Source organism: Schistocerca americana, chromosome 9 (genome assembly GCF_021461395.2).
Source record: "Schistocerca americana isolate TAMUIC-IGC-003095 chromosome 9, iqSchAmer2.1, whole genome shotgun sequence".
Classification (NCBI taxonomy): Eukaryota; Metazoa; Arthropoda; class Insecta; order Orthoptera; family Acrididae; genus Schistocerca; species Schistocerca americana.
In genome coordinates, this window is record NC_060127.1 from 76,158,952 (window position 1) to 76,178,742 (window position 19,791).

At 42.5% G+C, this 19,791-nt stretch overlaps 1 protein-coding gene across 9 annotated transcripts in view; it reads right to left on the reverse strand.

Moving 5' to 3' along the window:
- The window catches only part of LOC124550884 (zinc finger and SCAN domain-containing protein 12-like), a 124,132-nt gene that overhangs the window by 76,583 nt on the left and 27,758 nt on the right, over positions 1-19,791 (reverse strand). For 7 of the 9 annotated variants that reach the window (XM_047125650.1, XM_047125642.1, XM_047125649.1 and 4 more), the window contains one exon: positions 14,091-14,150. In XM_047125650.1, coding sequence (XP_046981606.1) covers positions 14,091-14,150 — 60 coding nt within the window. The remainder of the gene's footprint in view (positions 1-14,090; positions 14,151-19,791) is intronic. The other 2 variants (XM_047125643.1, XM_047125648.1) reach the window with 1 other exon arrangement.

Here is a 19,791-nt window from a genome sequence, read left to right on the forward strand (position 1 = left end):
GAGTGCAAAGGCTCAGACTGCAGCCATGTTCTGACATGGCTTGTGATCGTTTATCTATTCTTCATTATTCTGGTCACTGATAGTTGCTATGTCTTGGTATCCAGTTTGGCTTTGCTCTCTAGTCTTGGTATTTCACCATGTGGTCTGTGTTGCCAGCCATCCCTGTTGTGTGTGTCTGCATGTGCCAGAAATTCCTTGTTGATATCATCAGCATGTCAGCCGGGTTGCTTCGGTCTCACTCGATTCCAGTTACTAGAATTGGTGATGAGGTAAAAGATCAACAGTGCATTATGGACGCAAAACTTGTACAGCTCGTGGAACAGCGACAGCAACAGCTGCCCCTGCAGCAGCAATAGCAACAGCACATCCAACAGCAGTTCAGCAGCAAACCTTTTGTATCAGGAAATTCAGCTTCTGTCAGAACCATTACAGGTACAAGATTCACAACACGTTCACAGACTGTAGTCGCCTCCCAGACGGAGTCTTGCCCTTTCACATTTCCACCGTTTAACAATACCAAGGATGACTGGAATGCGTATTTGCGGTGGTTGAAGCAGCACTTTGTCACTTTTAGGGTTTTTGATGACGCTCTTCAACAGTCTTTTCTTCCTTTCATGGACTTCCCCAGAGCCATTTTTCTTACTTATGAAGTCAATTCCCCTCTCAAACCCAGAAATGTGTTTACTGCTGTCGAACTATTATTCACAATGGTTACACATGGTCGCATCGTGCCTCAAGTTCCATCAGTGCCAAAAGCAAATGGGGCAATCTTATCACTCATGGTCTGAGTTGCCATTGTGATTTCACCTTTGCCAAACCATCTTGTAAAACCTCATATTCTGATTGCCTGATCTGATCCAGAAGTTCACACTGCAGCCCTCAAGCTAGAAAGTCCTTCCTTGGATGACATAGTGACGATAGCGCACTCTCTCGAGATCGTGCAGGCAGCAAATGAACATCTTATGGCCTGTCTCCAGCTTGCAGTGGTTTGACCATCACCATGGAGATGGAATTCTTACAAGCCCTCTTCCTGACGGCAGTGCCATGACTCATCATTTTCAGACTGTCAATGACCTCTGAGCAGCCAGTCCAGCTGCGATGGCACAAACAGCAGGGTCTTCTTGCTTGTCCTGCCATTTTGTGATACACCAACACTCAAACTGCCCTGATTGCTGGGCACATTGCACCCATTGTGGAAAGGATGGACATCTCCAAACTGTCTGCCATCCAGCGTCAGGTCAGTAAAACCACACTCCTAAGTTGCATCACGGGACAGTGTATGAACTTCAGGCCATCATTTTCCAGGGCAATCCTTGCATCACAAATTGTTTATCGACGTCACAACTGCTCGTCATGACTTTTGTTTCCAAGTTGACCCGGGAGCAATGGTTTCCCTGGTCAATTTCCAGGCATATGCTCATCTGGGTTACCCAGCACTGGGCTCGCCTTCTCGCACATTGGCTATGTATGGTGACAGCTTTATTCCCCTCAGAGGTCAATTCACCACTACGGCAACATATAAGATGGCTACATGGCCACTAACTGTATGCTGTCAACAGTCATTCAGCTGGAAACTTTTTCAGCCTGGATGGTTTCTTGCTGTTTGGGTTTTCCACCATGGATGAAGTTCAGGTCATCTCAAACACAGTCCCCTTCCATGGACTTGATGATCTTTATGCCTCTTTCATGTCTGTTTGCACCTGGCCTGGGTTGCACCACCAATTTTGAGACACACATTTCTTTATGTCCAGATACAGTGCTCGTTACTGTTGAGCACCTCCTCGTCCAGTCTCCTTACAGGTGGCTGTGATCGCCGTCATGATGCTGTGGTCATAGAACCGGCCAAATCTAGTGCTTGGGCCACACCCCTGGTTGTGGTCTATAATACAAATGGCTCTGTCAGGCTTTGTGGAGATTTTAAGTCAACAATCAATGCCCAGGGTCTGGTGGAAACCTACCCCCCTTCATGTCAAGAGGATCTGCTCTCAAAGCTTGTTGGAGGTGCATGTTTTTCCTAAAATAGACCTAGCTGATGCTTATTAACAAATTCCTCTACAGGAGGAATCGCAACACACTGTTGTCATCAATATGCCTTTTGGCTTATGCAGATATCAGTGTTTGCCTTTTGGGATCTCTTCTGCTCTGACGATCTTCAGAGATACCTAGAACAGTTGACCATGTCCATCCCAGCTTGTACCAATTACCTTGATGACTTAATTGTAACGGGTACCACATACCAAGACACCTGCATAGCCACAGGGCTCAAGTGTCGTCTGCACAAATGCCAATTTTTTAGGAACAAGTGGACTACCTTGCTCACTTGCACACCAAAGACAGGATTCAGCACATTGGCCATAAAGTTTCTTTTATTAACTCTTTTCTGCATTCTCAAAACCTCCAGGAGTTGTAGGCTTTTCTGAGAAAAGTGAATTCTAAGTTTCTTCTGCAGGCAGCACACATTATGCATCCCCCAGCCAGTTGTCGAAAAAAGGCACTCTGTTTCAGTGGTCAGCAGACTATGAGCAGGCCTTCACACAGCTGAAGAGTATGTTCTGCAGCCAGTCTCACCCCCTTCTCCCCATCATGCCCCTTGTTTTGCCTGCAGATGTTTTTCCCTACAGTATTGGTGCAGTGCTGGCACACCATAATGATGATTCTATGGAGCAACCAATCACCTATACACCCAAAATGCTGACACCTGCTCAACACAATTACTCCCACATTAAGGAAGAGGCATTAGAAATCATCTTTGCTGTGAAGAAATTCCATGTATGTCTCTTTGGAACCCGGTTTACCCTCGTTACAGAGTATAAACCATTAGTAGCACTCTTTGGACCACACACTCAGCTTCCACAGAAGATGGCCCCAGAGCCTTCCATTGGGCTCTTTTCCTTAGCTCCTACAATTACACCATCAAGTGCTACTGCACGACATTCAAATGGGGATGCCCTCTCACATTTACCCTCAGGACCAGACCCGGCATTTAATCAACTGAAGATCTGTTTTTACATCGACGTGGCATGACAACACACCTTGGATGGGTTTCCCATTACCGCTACTCATGTTGTGGCAGACATGTGCTGCAACTATCTTGCAGCATGTCATATGCTGCGTACTTCTTGGGCGGTCCACTTACTCTTCGAAGTCAGCTAATCCCAAGCTCCAGGCCTGGGCTTGCCTCTCATCGTTTGTTCATCATCTCAAATGTCCTCCTGCTGGATGTTGAGGCAGGTACCCACTGTGATGACATCCCGACTACCTTACACACTCACATCTTGGAATTCCCCCATCGCAGGCCTTGGGGTATGTCAGACATGAAAGCCCTTGCGAGGCCCATGTCTACTGTCCAGAACTGAACAAGGATGTGGCGGCTATAGTGCACTGCTGTTCTGCATGTGCTCACCATCAGGTTGCTCCACCTCAGCCTTTTTTCCCCCAGCCCCACCCCTTGTCGCCTTTGGGATCATATTCATCTCAGCTTTGCTGGCCCCTTCCTCGGCTCAATGTGGTTCATTGTCATGGATGCTTATTCAAACTGCACCTATGTGGTCAGCATGCCATCCACCACCACAGCTGCCACACTCAATGTCCTTTTGCAGATTCCCGCCATTGAAGGGCTTTCCCTGCACCATCATAACTGACAATGGGCCTCAGTTCACAACTATGGCCTTTGACTAGTTCTGCACCGCCAATGGCATCAAACACCTGTGTAGCCCTGTTTCACCACTCCTCCAATGGTGAAGCAGAGTGGATGGTGTGCTCATTTAAACAACAAATGTGGAAGGCCAAAGGTGCATCTACGATGACAGCAGCACTCAAGATGTTCCTGAGCACTTACAGGTCCACCCCTCCATGACCACAGCCCAGCAGAACTCCTCCATCGTTGACAGCTGCAGATCCTCCCCCATCTCCTGGCACCCAACCCAAGAAACCCCACACTCAACAGGTTCGGCAGTTTGGGCAAGTTTCTATGGAGCAAAACCCTCACGGGTGCTGGCTACAGTAGTGGCCACTCACGGGAAGTGCCTTATGATGGTTGGTACCAGAAGAGGTTTGGAGCACCAGCACATGAACAATTCTGTCCCCGCCTCCAGCCTACCCCTCCAGTGATGGATCACTCTTAGTTGGAGACCCCCCCCCCCTCACATGTCCTTCCACATCACGAGTACCATTTGCGTTCCAGGACATAGTCAGCAGCTCATGTGGGCACGGATATGGAGTTTGAGACATCACCACAACCTCCCACTGCTCTGCGGTCATCCAGCACACCGCAGTTCCTCAGCGCAGTGCCCAAAGTCCTCTATACCTTCTACCAGTTCGCGGCCTCTACTGACGGGACACCACCTGTTCACCTCCCAAAACATTGTCCAGGGTGCTTCAGCCCTACATGCCCATTTTGAGTGGAAGGGGGTGGGCAGGGGGGGGGGGGGGGGAATCTGATATCCCGGCCTCACGATTTTGGCAGCCTACCAGAAGGCATGGATGTAGACAACAGCTGCTAGGCAGCGTCCCTATAATCTGCGAGCACTGCTGTCGCTGCCAGACTGCTATGCATGGACCACGCCCACCCCACTGGCCTATCAGTGTTCACGGTGGTCCTGTAAAGCGAGTAGTGCAGGGGCTCAGACTGAAGTTGTGTCCCGACAGTGCTCATGATCATTTATCTATTCATCATTGCTCTGGTCGCTGATAGTTGCTACAGCTTGGTATCCAATCTGGTCTTGCTCTTTGGTCTTGGTATTTCGAAGTGTGGTCTGTGTTGTCAGCTGTCACTGTTGTGTGTGTCTGCATGTACCAGTGACTCCCCATTGATGCCCAATTGATGCCATCAGCCCGGTCAGTTGGTGAACTCCAGTCTCACTCGAGTCCACTTGCTACAGAAGTTTACAAAACATTTAAGTCTGACCGGTGGGTGAAGTATCTGGAATGTATTTCGAAGACAGTTTAAAGTCAAACAGGAAGAACTTAATGCAGTAAATTATGTTGACTCATTTGAAGCGTTTGACACTGGTGGAAAAATAGCTAATCAGAACTTTGCAGTAGCACAAAAGGCAAAGGTTACTGAAGTATGCAAATGTAAGGTTATGTTTGTCCTCAATAACAATCACGCAGCTTTGGTGTGCTGTTAGATTAGTTGAAAGACTGCCTGGAAAATATAATAGTGTTACAGCACAAAATAGTAAGGGGTACAAAATCCGATATTCTTATAATACTTATTTGCACTGCCGCAGGCAAAATCAAGTCATGCCAAACACAGAGGCAGAAGCAGGATGAGAGCTGGTATGCCGACAGTGGGTCAGGCCCTGGACACATTACGATAGAATGTGCTGAGTGAGAATACACACTCAGCAGAAAGACGACTGTGCTGAAAACCAAAGGAAGTGGTACAAGATTATTTTTAGCTCCAGCAAGGAAATGTCAGAGCAGTTAACAGCCTGTAAGTGAATATAGCAAAATAAGGACACATGTGGTCATTGCTAATGGAGCCTTGCAGCATCGGCTCATACTAGCCCCTTTTAAGTACTCCAGCATTCCAGCCCTCTGTAATAGCAAGATTGTGTTTGGGGTAGTCTTTAAGATAGAAATGGCACCATAGAATGTACTAGTTAAAAGGTTTAAGAATGTACTAGTTAACAGGTTTAAGAAGCCACCAGACAAGTTGATATGTATGTGTTAGAAAAGCAACAGTGGTGAAAAAAAATTCTCCTACAGAGAATTTAGAACATTGTTACCTGTACTTTAGAAAATGAACTTTTGATTTTACTGTGTTGTACTTTATTATAGTTTTGTGTCTGCACAGGGCATGGCAATTCCACAAAACCATTGCTGTTGGCACAAATGTAACTACACCACCCAATGGTGGTTCAACTACAAAGTCAGGTAGCCGAATACCGGAAGAGGGAGCAAAACTCACTTTGGAAGTCAATCTACGTGGGAGCAGAGAGTATGAACACCACATAGACATGATCACAGAAATAAACACAAAATTCAACCAGCACAAATGACTGAGCAACTAAGCATATGGAAACAGCATGGCTCCAGGTGAGTGCCAGGTCTGAAGCAGTTGAAATCAAAGTAAGAACTTGTAATACGGCAGAAAGAGGGGCGAAAGCAAAGAGAGCTTCACTCCAAGTTTAAACGCAGCCAAAACCTCTCAGACAAACAGAAGCTAAACGATGTCAAAGTTAGCGTAAGGAGGGCTATGCGTGAAGCGTTCAGTGAATTCAAAAGTAAAATTCCATGTACCCACTTGACAGAAAATCCTAGGAAGTTCTGGTCTTACGTTAAATCAGTAAGTGGCTCGAAACAGCATATCCAGACACTCCGGGATGATGATGGCATTGAAACAGAGGATGACATGCATAAAGCTGAAATACTAAACACCTTTTTCCAAAGCTGTTTCACAGAGGAAGACCGCACTGCAGTTCCTTCTCTAAATCCTTGCACAAACGAAAAAATGGCTGACATCGAAATAAGTGTCCAAGGAATAGAAAAGCAACTGGAATCACTCAAAAGAGGAAAGTCCACTGGACCTGATGGGATACCAATTCGATTCTACACAGAGTACGCGAAAGAACTCGCCCCCCTTCTAACAGCCGTGTACCGCAAGTCTCTAGAGGAACGGAAGGTTCCAAATGATTGGAAAAGAGCACAGGTAGTCCCAGTCTTCAAGAAGGGTCGTCGAGCAGATGTGCAAAACTATAGGCCTATATCTCTGACATCAATCTGTTGTAGAATTTTAGAACTTGTTTTTTGCTCGAGTATCATGTCATTTTTGGAAATCCAGAATCTACTCTGTAGGAATCAACATGGATTCCGGAAACAGCGATCGTGTGAAACCCAACTCACTTTATTTGTTCATGAGACCCAGAAAATATTAGATACAGGCTCCCAGGTAGATGCTATTTTTCTTGACTTCCGGAAGGCATTCGATACAGTTCTGCACTGTCGCCTGATAAACAAAGTAAGAGCCTACGGAATATCTGACCAGCTGTGTGGCTGGATTGAAGAGTTTTTAGCAAACAGAACACAGCATGTTGTTCTCAATGAAGAGACGTCTACAGACGTTAAAGTAACTTCTGGCATGCCACAGGGGAGTGTTATGGGACCATTGCTTTTCACAATATATATAAATGACCTAGTAGATAGTGTCGGAAGTTCCATGTGGCTTTTCGCGGATGATGCTGTAGTATACAGGGAAGTTGCAGCATTAGAAAATTGTAGCAAAATGCAGGAAGATCTGCAGCCGATAGGCACTTGGTGCAGGGAGTGGCAACTGACCCTTAACATAGACAAATGTAATGTATTGCGAATACATAGAAAGAAGGATCCTTTATTGTATGATTATATGATAGCGGAACAAACACTGGTAGCAGTTACTTCTGTAAAATATCTGGGAGTAAGCGTACGGAACGATTTGAAGTGGAATGATCATGTAAAATTAATTGTTGGTAAGGCGAGTGCCAGGTTGGGATTCATTGGGAGAGTCCTTAGAAAATGTAGTCCATCAACAAAGGAGGTGGCTTACAAAACACTCGTTCGACCTATACTTGAGTATTGCTCATCAGTGTGGGATCCGTACCAGATCGGGTTGACGGAGAAGATAGAGAAGATCCAAAGAAGAGCGACGCGTTTCGTCACAGGGTTATTTGGTAACCGTGATAGCGTTACGGAAATGTTTAACAAACTCAAGTGGCAGACTCTGCAAGAGAGGCGCTCTGCATCGCGGTGTAGCTTGCTCGCCAGGTTTCGAGAGGGTGCGTTTCTGGATGAGGTATCGAATATATTGCTTCCCCCTACTTATACGTCCCGAGGAGATCACGAATGTAAAATTAGAGAGATTAGAGCGCGCACGGAGGCTTTCAGACAGTTGTTCTTACCGCGAACCATACGCGACTGGAACAGGAAAGGGAGGTAATGACAGTGGCACGTAAACTGCCCTCCGCCACACACCGTTGGGTGGCTTGCGGAGTATAAATGTAGATGTAGATGTATATTCAGAATAAATCAGCACTGTATCAACAGTAAATTACGATAGTCACATTGGTCATTGTGTATACTTATTACAGTCGATTATCAATGTTGCTGTAAAGAACAAACATTTTGCAGTATATTTAGCTGATTTTCATTGTAATTTCAAGATGTAATATTCATTAAAGCACTTTTCCATCAATGAAATGTAATAAGACAGGAACATTTTAACTTCTCAAATTTCTAGGCAGAGAAGCAGAAGTTATACATGAAGTACTGCACACAATTTTGTCAAAAAGATGTTAGACTTGTTAATCAGCATAGTGAGGATGTAGTGAGGATGAGGAATGTAGTGTAACATGAATTATTTGTGAGGACGATCTATGTTCCATTGAAGACACTCATGCTGGTGAAAGATGGTTGTGTCTTTTATAAACATTTTATGTAGTGCAAAAAATATACTGTGGAAACCTTATCTGTGCAAATTGTTCATACACAGTGATGTAACACAGCAGAGGCATGGCACATCTCAGTGAGTGCAGTAGCACTTGCTGGAAGTGGACATTTATGCCTTGGTGACACCCCTTGAAGGTGTCATGAACATCTCAGAGAAAACAGACATATTACAATGTAAATGTTCAAGACAAATGAAAACCATAAATTTTATATCTTAAGCTGAGTTCACTGTGGCCAGACATATTGAATGAGGTATTTGAAATTGTGATTTACTGATACTTGGATGTGTCTTCACAGTTGTTGTAATTAGCTGAAGCAGTATAGCATGTTATCATTGAAGACGTGTTCGACATTCAGCAGCTGGAAATAGCGAGACACGCTCTTACAGCATCATCCTGCCTGGAGACAAAGTCGAGACAAATAAGTTCATACACGGCTATGGTACAGAGTAGCTGGCCCATGAGCACAAAACAGAAAGACAGCTGTATTTGGGGAACAATAAAAGGTAACTTAGACCACAACAAACTGACAGATCCACTCACTCACACACACACACACACACACACACACACACACACACACACATACACGAGTATGCAAGAAAGGGAAGCACCGCAGGAAGAACAGTCCAATGAAGTTCTGTGAGCTCCTCTTAGGTGCACAGACTTGTGTGAGGCCTTGCATTGTCATAGAGAAGGAGAAGTTTGTTTGCATTTTTGTGGTGATGAATAAACTGAACTTGTTTTTTTCAGTTTCCTGAGGGTAGTACAACACACTTCACAGCTGATTGCTGCACCATGAGGGAGGATATTAAACAGAATAGCCCCTTCAGTATCCCAGAAGATGATCACCATGGCTTTACTGGTTGAGGGTGCAGCTTTGAACTTTTTCTTCAGAGGAGAGATGGTGTGGTGTCAGTCTACAGATTGCCATTTTGTTTCCCGTTTGAAGTGATGAACCCATTTCATCACTTGTGACAATGTTTGACAAAAAGTTGTCATTATCAGCCTCATAATGCACAAGCAATTCTGCACGGACAGTCATTTGTTGCTCTTTATGATTTTGTGTTAGGCAGTGAGGAACCCAGATGGGCACAAACCTCTCAGCACCCCAACTAGTGGATGAGTGTCAGCACTACCAACAGAGGCGTCCTGTCGTGCAGTGAGGTATTTGATTGTGACTCCTTGATCACCTCGAATGAGAGTGTCTGCATGTTCCATTATTGCAGGAGTGACAGCTGTGAACAGCCAGTCGGCATGCTGGTGTTGAGATAGGTTTCCACAATGTTGTTCCGAGGGTGACAGATGCCTCACCCAACAATTCAGCATGCTCTCTGTACATGTTCTGGAAGTGCCGATGAATATCTGCAGCACCGTTGTTTTCTGCCAAAAGAAACTCAATGACACCTCCTGCTTGGAACACACCTCCATTATAGATGAAATTCTGAAGGCAATGTATAGTACCACCACTTAACAAAACTTCAGGAAACTACAGAGGCTGAAGCAATAATATTCCATGATGTCCCACAACATGTTCCGCATTTTTTCAACCAAATTTGACTGAAAGAGAAAAAAAAAGTATTGAGAGTTTAGACTGTAGATGTTTTATTTATTTCACAGCTAGTGATTCATCAAACACTCACAGTCCTGGCAACTGTATATTCTTTTTGTGCTGCCAAAACTGGTGGACGCACTTATACCCCTGACAAGAGACAATGGAGCCAACTTTAAGATAATCAGCTAAATAAAGACTTATGTTTTAGTAAAGTACATACATCTTTCAATAACACTTCTATCAGAAAAAATAGTGAAAAAACATTTAGTGGATATGTCACACTACTGAAATCGCATGTTACAATCTTGACGATGAGTATGCCTGCCTCACGTTCCCAAGCAATCCAACATTGGGCCACTGTTACACCTGAATGCATCACAAATCTGGATATTGCACAAATTAACTAGTCAGCCAAATAGAGACTCACAATGAGGTTGCTGTTAAACTCTGTCAGGTGCTGATAATGCTGCCTCACAAGAGCATGTGGTATCTCCGTATTTTTCACAGTGATACTTAACCCCCTGATGATGTTCCCACCCCTTACATATCCTATGGGGGCTGGTAACAACAATAAACACAAATGGGTAAAACTTTACAAAGAGTCTTCCGGACTCTTACCTTACACACTATTCACTTACATACATACTGATAGCGCGTATATGCATGAAGTCACACTGGCATCCGTACTTGTCTTCCCGCTGCTTCACTTTTTTAATCAAGGTATGTACATTCTTAGTAAATCCTTACCTACCACCTTTTACACATTACAATAACAGAAATTCTTCTCTAGAATAGGAGTTATTAAGGAGAAACTTCTTCAGTTTTTTTTCAAATTTGACTTTGCTTTCTGTCAGATGTCTTATATCACTGAGCAAACTACTAAAAATTATAGTTGCAGCACTGTGCACCTTCTTTTGCACTAACTACAACCTTAATGTGGAGTAATGAATGTCATTTTTTCTTCTGGAATTGTAATTATGTACATCACTGTTCCTTTTGAACTGCAGTGGATTATTTACAACAAACTTCATGACGGAATAAATATACCGTGAAGCAGTAGTCAGAAAGCCCAACTCCTTAGACAGATACCTACAAGACAGTCATGAGTGAGCACTACAGAGTATTCTTACAGCATGTTTGAAGCAATATAAAGCAATAATAATCTGTCTGATATATTTTAGGCACATGCAGGTGAAAAACCTGTTATAAGTTCTGAACTGCATGTAATGTGTTTTTTCCCCAGAGTTTAGTTTTTCAAAGTTTAGTGACAAAGAACTGGGTAGGAGCTTAAGGGCACTTGACCATGCAACGATTGCACTGATGGTGCCTGAACTGAAAACTTTCCATGGAAACTTCTCTGTACCCTCTGCAGATAGGTCTGATTTCCATTTGCCAAGCTGTCTGGTCACTGTTCCATACCTCCCACTCTTTATATTGACATTCCTGTCAATTGTTCATTTATTTTATATTACAAAGAAAATCCTGTGCTGTGTTATAAAAAAAGGTGGTTTTGTTTTTCTTCTTGCAGTCAGTTTTTTAACTAAAATAGCATGGCATGCAAATGATTAGACAAATTTTTCTTTCTCACTGTCAATTTAACAGAAAACAGGAAAACTGATTTATGATTTTTTTTCTCATGATTAGAGAACTATTATGGAATCTGAATCTTCTGAAACTCTATAATCCTATCCAATCACAGATTCAAAATACTGCTACTGATGTTAGTATCCTCAGAGATCCAGCACTGAGAGGGTCTGTCATACCTTGTATACCACTAATCCCAACTGATTTACTCTAATCCCAACTGATTTACTCATTCATTTTAAGCAACTTCAATTTCCAATTAAGGTTTTGTTGGCAATAAATAATAATAAGCAAGACAAAAGATAGAAGGGTGGGGGGGGGGGAGATTAGGGCATACAGCAAATTCCCATACATCTTTAGCAACTGTGAGCACTGCCAGGTTTGCTAGTTACAAACTTCCTTGTTTGCCATACAAGCAAATTGTTTGCCGTACAAGCAACTTGCCTGCTTATATGAATCTACACACATCAAAAAAAGTTTTGCATCACCTCGGTTCCGAGAGTTCCGGAACCTGTACAGAAACTGAAACAGAGATCAACATAAACATCATTTCTGCCCTTTTTATTGCTCGTGTAAACCACACATTGCATGCTGTACCACCATACAGTGAGACCTTCAGAGTTGGTTGTCCAGATTGCTGTACACACCAGTACCTCCAACACCCAGTAGCACATCCTCTTGCATTGATGCATGCCTGTATTCGTCATGGCATACTATCCACAAGTCCATCGAGGCACTGTAGGTCCAGATTGTCCTACTCCTCAATGGCAATTCGGCCTAGATCCCTCAGATTAGTTGATGGGTCACATCATCCATAAACAGCCCCTTTCAATCTATCCCAGACATGTTTGATAGGGTTCATGTCTGGAGAACATGCTGGCCGCTCTAGTCAAGCAATGTCATTACCCTGAAGGAAGTCATTCACAAGATGTGCATGACGTGGGTGCGAATTGTCGTCCATGAAGACAAATGCCTCACCAATATGCTGCCGATATGATTGCACTAGCAGTTGGAGGGTGCCATCCACGTACCATACAGCCATTACGAAGCCTTCCATGATCACCAGCGGCGTACGTCAGCCCCACACAATGCCACCCCAAAACAGCAGGGAACCTCCACCTCGCTGCACCCGATGGGCAGTATGTCTAAGGCATTCAGCCTGATTGGGTTGCCTCCAAACTCATCTCCGACGATTGTCTGGTTGCAGGCATATGCGACACTCATCAGTGAAGAGAACGTGATGCCAGTCCTGAGCGATCCATTCGGCATGTTGTTGGGCCCATCTGTACTGCGCTGCATTGTGTTGTGGTTGCAAAGATGCACCTCGCCATGGATGTCGGGAGTGAAGTTGCGTGTCATGCAGCCTACTGCACACAGTTTGAGTCATAACACAAAGTCCTGTGGCTGCATGAAAAGCATTATTCAATATGGTGCCATTGCTATCAGGGTTCCTCTGAGCCATAATCCATAGGTAGCAATCATCCACTGCAGTAGTAGCCCTTGGGCCCCCTGTGTGAGGCATGACATCGACAGTTCCTGTCTCTCTCTCTCTCTATCTCCTCCATGTATGAACAACATCACTTTGGTTCACTCTGAGACGCCTGGACAAAGTAACAAAGCAGACACAATCGAACCATGGTAGTGACCATCAAGGCATGGTTGAACTACAGACAACATGAGCCATGTACCTCCTTCCTGGTGGAATGACTGGAACTGATCAGCTGTCAGACCCCCTCCGTCTAATAGGCACTGCACATGTATGGTTGTTTACACCTTTGAGCGGGTTTAGTGACATCTCTGAACAGTCAAAGGGACTGTGTCTGTGACACAATATCCACATTCAATGTCTATATTCAAGAGTTGTGGGAACCGAGGTGATGCAAAACTTTTTTTGATGTGTGTATGAAACAAATATGCCCTAAATAAGAGATATTAGTTCATTGATACTAGCAAAACATCTCAATAACACCACCTATAATCAAAGAGAGCTGTGATGCTTCTGTTTGTCAAAGATTTCTGGGTTGTGAAATTATGAAGAAACATGTTGAGAGAGATCCAGTTGGAAAACTGACCAAGAAAATTAATAATTCATTTGTCGTTACTAACTAATGAAACACGAGGGCAATGAAATTGCAAAACCTGAGGTGAAAGCATTCTCAACCAAGAGGGAGGGTGGGGTGGAAGTAAGTTGCCTTGTTGAATCTTTCTCAATAAAGGTAGGTGCATATTGTAGTTTTTATACGGGAAGTAATTACACACGCACGCACACGTGCACGTGCACACAAACAAACAAAACAGTCCAATGTATCACATTTTCACAAAAAGCAAGACCAACTGTAAACGCCTCATAGGTGCCAAAACAGGTCAGTTATATTCTATATTTTATGTGACTGTGCTGGACAATAAATGATTGTAGAAGGATTTAGTCTTCTGTTTTTCCTTTCTTGATAACAGAATTCCTGGGTTTATTCTTGAGCTTCTGAGTCTTAATAAACAACATGATTGCTCTTGTTAATACTACTTACTGGTTCTTGTTTGACAATCATCTCACTGCTAACAGAACTTCCACCTTCTGGTGCAGTCTTCTGAAAAAGAAAAACTGATAAGTGAAGACAAACTACAAACAATGGTCTGAGATTAAATCATAACTCATAAAAAAGTATGTGAAAAGTTCTAGACTTATGTACTTAGGAATTACATGATGTATATTTACATTTTGTTTTGTTCCATTTAAGCTTCAACCAATTTATTATTATTGGATGGAAGTTGGCATTTAAGCCAGTGTTTGAAAGCTTACTTGTGCTATACATACATAGATTTGGTCAGTGGGACTAAACTTGAGTTGACTTGTATTGTTTTCTGTTTGCAAGAATCTAAAATGTTTTTTTGTAAGTGTCCTTAGACTTAAGACAGGGAAATTTAAATATCTCACAAATATAAAACTAAATGAAATGAACGTCTTCTTGGCCACTCATTCTGTAACTTATGTCATCACTTCCAGTACCAATCTGCATAGCTTTGTTAGCAGACCTTGTTCAGTAGACATAACCTTTCATGATACAGCATTATAAATATCTTCTTCTGTTCGAGAGAAACCATGAAGGAAGTAGCATTTGTTGAACAGCAACTGAATAATCCAAAATAGAAGAATTTGTGGTAATAAAGCACGTAGCTTTATAAATGTAAATAGAGTATATCAAATGCTTCCAAATAATAACAGTTATTACTGTAATCAACAGAAGTGGTTCATCTTAACAACATACTGTAGGAATGTACACTGAAGAGCCAAAAAAACTGGTACGCCTGCCTAATGTATTGTAGGGCCCAACCAAGCACAATGAAGTGATGCAACTGACGTGGTATGGACTCTACTAATGTCTGAAGTATTGCTAGAGGGAATTCACACCATGAATCCTGCAGGGCTGTCCATAAATCTTTAAGAGTACGAGGGGGTGAAGATCTCTTCTGAACAGCACATTGCAAGGCATCCCAGTTATGCTCAATAATGTTCATGTCTGGGAAGTTTGGTGGCCAGCGGAAGTGTTTAAACTCAGAAAAGAGTTCCTGCAACCACTCCGTAGCATTTCTGGAAGTGTAGGGTGTCACATTGTCCTGCTGGGATTGTCCAAGTCCATCAAAATGCACAGTGGACATGAATGGATGCAGGGGATCAGAGAGGATGCTTACGTATGTGTCATCCGTCAGAGTCATATCCAGACATATCAGAGGTCCCATATCACTCCAACTGCACATGCCCCACACCATTACAGAGCTTCCATCACTTAAACAGTCCTCTGCTGACATGCAGGGTCCATGGATTCATGAGGTTGTCTCCATATCCGTGCACGTCAAGCCACTCTATACAATTTGAAATGTCCAGGCAACATGTCTCCAGACATCAACAGGTGTTGATGGCCCAGGTGAGGCGTAAAGCTTTGTTTTGTCAAGGGCACACACAAGGGGGCCTTCCACTCCAAAAGCCCATATCGATGATGTTTTGTTGAATGGTTCACATGCTGATACTTGTTGATGGCACAGCATTGGAATCTGCAGCAATTTGCGGAGGGGGTGCACTTCTGTCATGTTGAACGATTCTCTTCAGTCAATGTAGGTCCCGTTCTTGTAGGATCTTTTCCGGCCACAGCGATGTCAGAGATTTGATGTTTTACTGCATATTGACAGTACACTCATGAAATGGTCATACGGGAATTTCCCCAGTTCATCGTTACCTCGGAAACACTGTGTCCCATTGCTCATGCACCGACTATAACACCAAATTCAAACTCACTTAAATCTTGATAACCTGCCACTGTAGCGGCAGTAACCGATCTAAGAACTGCGTCAGGCACTTGCTGTCTTATACAGGTGCTGCCAACCACAGTGCCGTATTCTGCCTGTTTACATATCACCGTAATGAATATGCATGCCTGTACCAGTTTCTTTGGTGCTTCACTGTATATTTCTGAACTGTTTTACACTCTTCTGAATTCCACACAATGGAGGACTTCTCAAAACGTAGTGTCTGAGATTTGCTCTAATCCTGATGGTGTTCTATCTCATTGTGACTTGTATAATTTTTGTTGTGGAATGCTTCACTCAGGCTCCACACCAGTTTGACCGCACAACTCATTGCAAAATTACCACATCCTCCATAGAGTTCCGATTTAGCACCTTCAGACTTCCATCTCTTTGGGCCTTTGAAAGATTGACTAAGTAGCAAACAGTTTCAAGACTCGGATGCTATTGTCAAAGCTGTAAGGAAATGGTTAGCCTCAGCTGGTCCCAATTTTTACAAGTGCAGCATGCAAGCTCTGGTTCATTGTTGGAAAAAGTGCAAAACAAATTGTGATGACCATATGGAAAAATGACAGCTATAGCTGAAATATTGCTCCATTTAGCTGTGCTGTTGTGACTTATGTATCACCTGTAGTTTCCATGAATAAAAAGAGGCATTACTTTTGGAACAACCCTCATAATTCTAGCACAGAAATTGAAACAATTGTTTCCTTTGCTGTTTTCAGGCATATTAATGAGTTCCGAGAGAAGTATTTTGTGATTACAACCGCGAGTGCTATAAAGTGGAGTGATTTAGGTGATTTAGTATGGCATTGTGATGTTGGCCGTTGGTGCATTTCTCAAGGATTAATTGCGGAGACCTGAAAATATATCAAACATGGTGGTGAAATGACTACTTAATTGATCTGCGCGAGCACACTGAGTGAGTGAATCAGTGTTTTTAAACTTAATCATGTGGGAAGGTAGGTAAATGTTTATTAATACAGAGAAGGAAAGTTGCTACTCACCATATAGTGAAGATGTTGAGTCGCAAATAGTCACAACAGAAAGACTCTCACAATTAAAGCTTTCGGCCATTAAGACCTTCGTCAGCAATAGACACACATATGCACACACTCACGCAAACGCAAATCACACACATGACTGCAGTCTCAGGTGTGGTTCCACTTGCCTGAGACTGCAACTGTGTATGTGACAGTTGCGTTTGCATTTGTGTGTGTGTGTGTGTGTGTGTGTGTGTGTGTGTGTGTGTGTGCACGCAGCAATGTTTCACCCCTTCCTCCAAATGTATTACTTCGAAATACATTGTCTAGCTGCTACTCTCCCACTGGCTGTGTAATACAAACAGTTGACACACCTTCTTTTGTTCCCACAAGATTCCTGTGAAACACTTAAGTATGCCACTGGCCCTATTCCCTTTATGGCACAACACAGTTGAAAACCAGTTATACAAAGAAATGATCAGCTCAGTATCAATAATCAATAGCTATTTGAGAGTGCATCTGACTATAGGGTAAGAACTGATGGAGCAGCTCAGCACCATAAATGAAACATATTTAAGAGCTGAGTCTCCAAATACTGAGAAGTTGCTACTGTGAGTAGCAAACTTCTTTATCCTTCAACTACAAACCAGAGTGGAGCAAAACGATACAAACATATATGTACATCATTCTATTTGTAGCATATGTGTGGAACAGAAGACAAAACCTAGAAAAGGAAAGATGTGGGGACGTAATCTAGACTCTAAAACCTGGAAACAATTATATGCTGGACTTGACAATTTCTTGCAAAAGACATAGGTAAGCCGGAGACAGAGTTCTAAAGTTTACTACTGCTGCTTTGCAGCTTACAAAATACTAGTTAGTTAGTCTCATGTTCCGTAGACCATGTGCATGATAAATTGCCATGGTGGTGAAACATGTCATTTTATATTTACCTCACAGATCATTCATAAATATAGCTACATGCTGAACATTTATTACGTTGTATTTTCTTAATTAAATACACAGATGTAATTCTTACCCATCAACTTTTACACATTTCAATAACAGAAATTCTTACACAGAGTAGGAGTTGTCAAGGAGAAACTTTTTCTGTTGGTTTTCGAATTTTACTTTGCTGCCTGTCAGACATTTATAATAAAATGTAAATGGGTAAAATATCAAAAATTTTAGACACAACATTGTACAGCCCTTTTTGTGTGAAAGGAAACCATAATGTGGAGTAATTAATTTCAATTTTCCTTCTGCTATTGTAATTATGTACATCATTGTTCTTTTTGAACTGCAGTGGATTATTTATAGTTAACTTCACGGGGGAACAAATAAAATGTGAAGCAGCAGTCAGAATGCCTAACAGATGTCTACAAGGTGATCATGGGTGAGCACCATACATTATTATTACAACATGTTTTTGAGTAAGGAAGACTTTCCCAATCCTCAACCCTCTGTGTGGGGTCTTCAGAAGCTAGCTTCTACATAAATGCCAATTACGTACTTTTAAAATTTTTCCAGGGGTCTGTTACTCTTTTAGCTTCCTAAAAGGGACAACAATCCGTGCTGGCAACAATCAGTCTGTGCGTGTGCCATTAGGTACAGACGTGTTTCTGCGCGAGACTTCGAGAGATCCCACGCGACGACTGGCGTAAGTGAAATTCTACAGACTCCTTTACTTGGTTTTTGATTTCTTTATGATTCTTTTGTTACAGTGTTTATGTTAATGATTCGTTTTGTTGTAGAGCAGTTCAAATAAAATAAACATGGACGAACAACAGTGCTAACAAATTCTGAGATGGCTGGAAGAGGAAAACTATGAAATTATTGCTGATGGAGAAGAGAATGTTGATTTTCCAGAGGAAGTTGGTGATCATGGCACAGAGTCAGAGCAAGACCGTGAAGATGACAATCCTCAGAACTTCTTCAACTGCCAGAATCCTCAAATAGTGATGAAGATGACATTTCATTATCGAATTTATCGTCGCATAATTTCTATTCTGTCAAAAGAAGATAAAGAGATGGAACCTAAACTGTTATTTGCAAAAGGAAAAAAACTCCCTACCAACAGGGTGTTAGAAGATGATTTCATAATATGTCACAGAACAACAAGGCCCCCAAGGTGCAGTACATGAGACTAGTAACCCTTTAGAATCTTGGTTATAGTTTATTGACTTAGAAGTGTTGCATAGTAGACTGCACAAATATAAAAATAACATCAATGCAGATAAATTATGACAGAGAACGAGACTGTGGGTTTACAAATTTGACTAAGTTGAAAGCTTTGTTTGGCGTCTTGTACATAACAGGGCTATATAAGTCATCATATACTTCGATTGATGACATTTGGATTACTGATTGAACTGGCCTCGATTTTTTTTATGCTGTTATGTGATTTCAATTTTTATTTAGAGCTCTTAGATTTGATGACATTCACACATGTGAAGAGTTAAATCTGACAGACAAGTTGGCACCGATCAAGAAATTATACAATGTCTTTGTCAACAATTGTGAGAAAAATTACAGAAACAATGAGTACGTAACAGTGGCTGAGATGCTAGAGAATTTCAGAGGATGATGCTGATTTTGCCAATATGTGCCCAGCAAACCTGCAAAATACGGAATCAAGGTGTTTTCTTTAGTAGATGCTGTTACATTTTACACCAGAAAATTAGAGATTTACGTTGGTAAACGGCCAGAAGGACCTATTTATCAAGACACTTCGACCAACGCACTTGTCACGCAGCTAATTGCTCCCGTATCAGGTACTGAACAAGATATGACCATGAACAATTGGTTCACAAGCGTTCCTTTGGCTGAGGAACTGCTGCGAGATCACAGACTGACAGTGGTGGGTACACTTCGAAAAAATAAACTGAAATTCCAAGTGAATTCAAGCAGAAGGGAATGCAAGAATGTTCAACAATTTTTGACTATC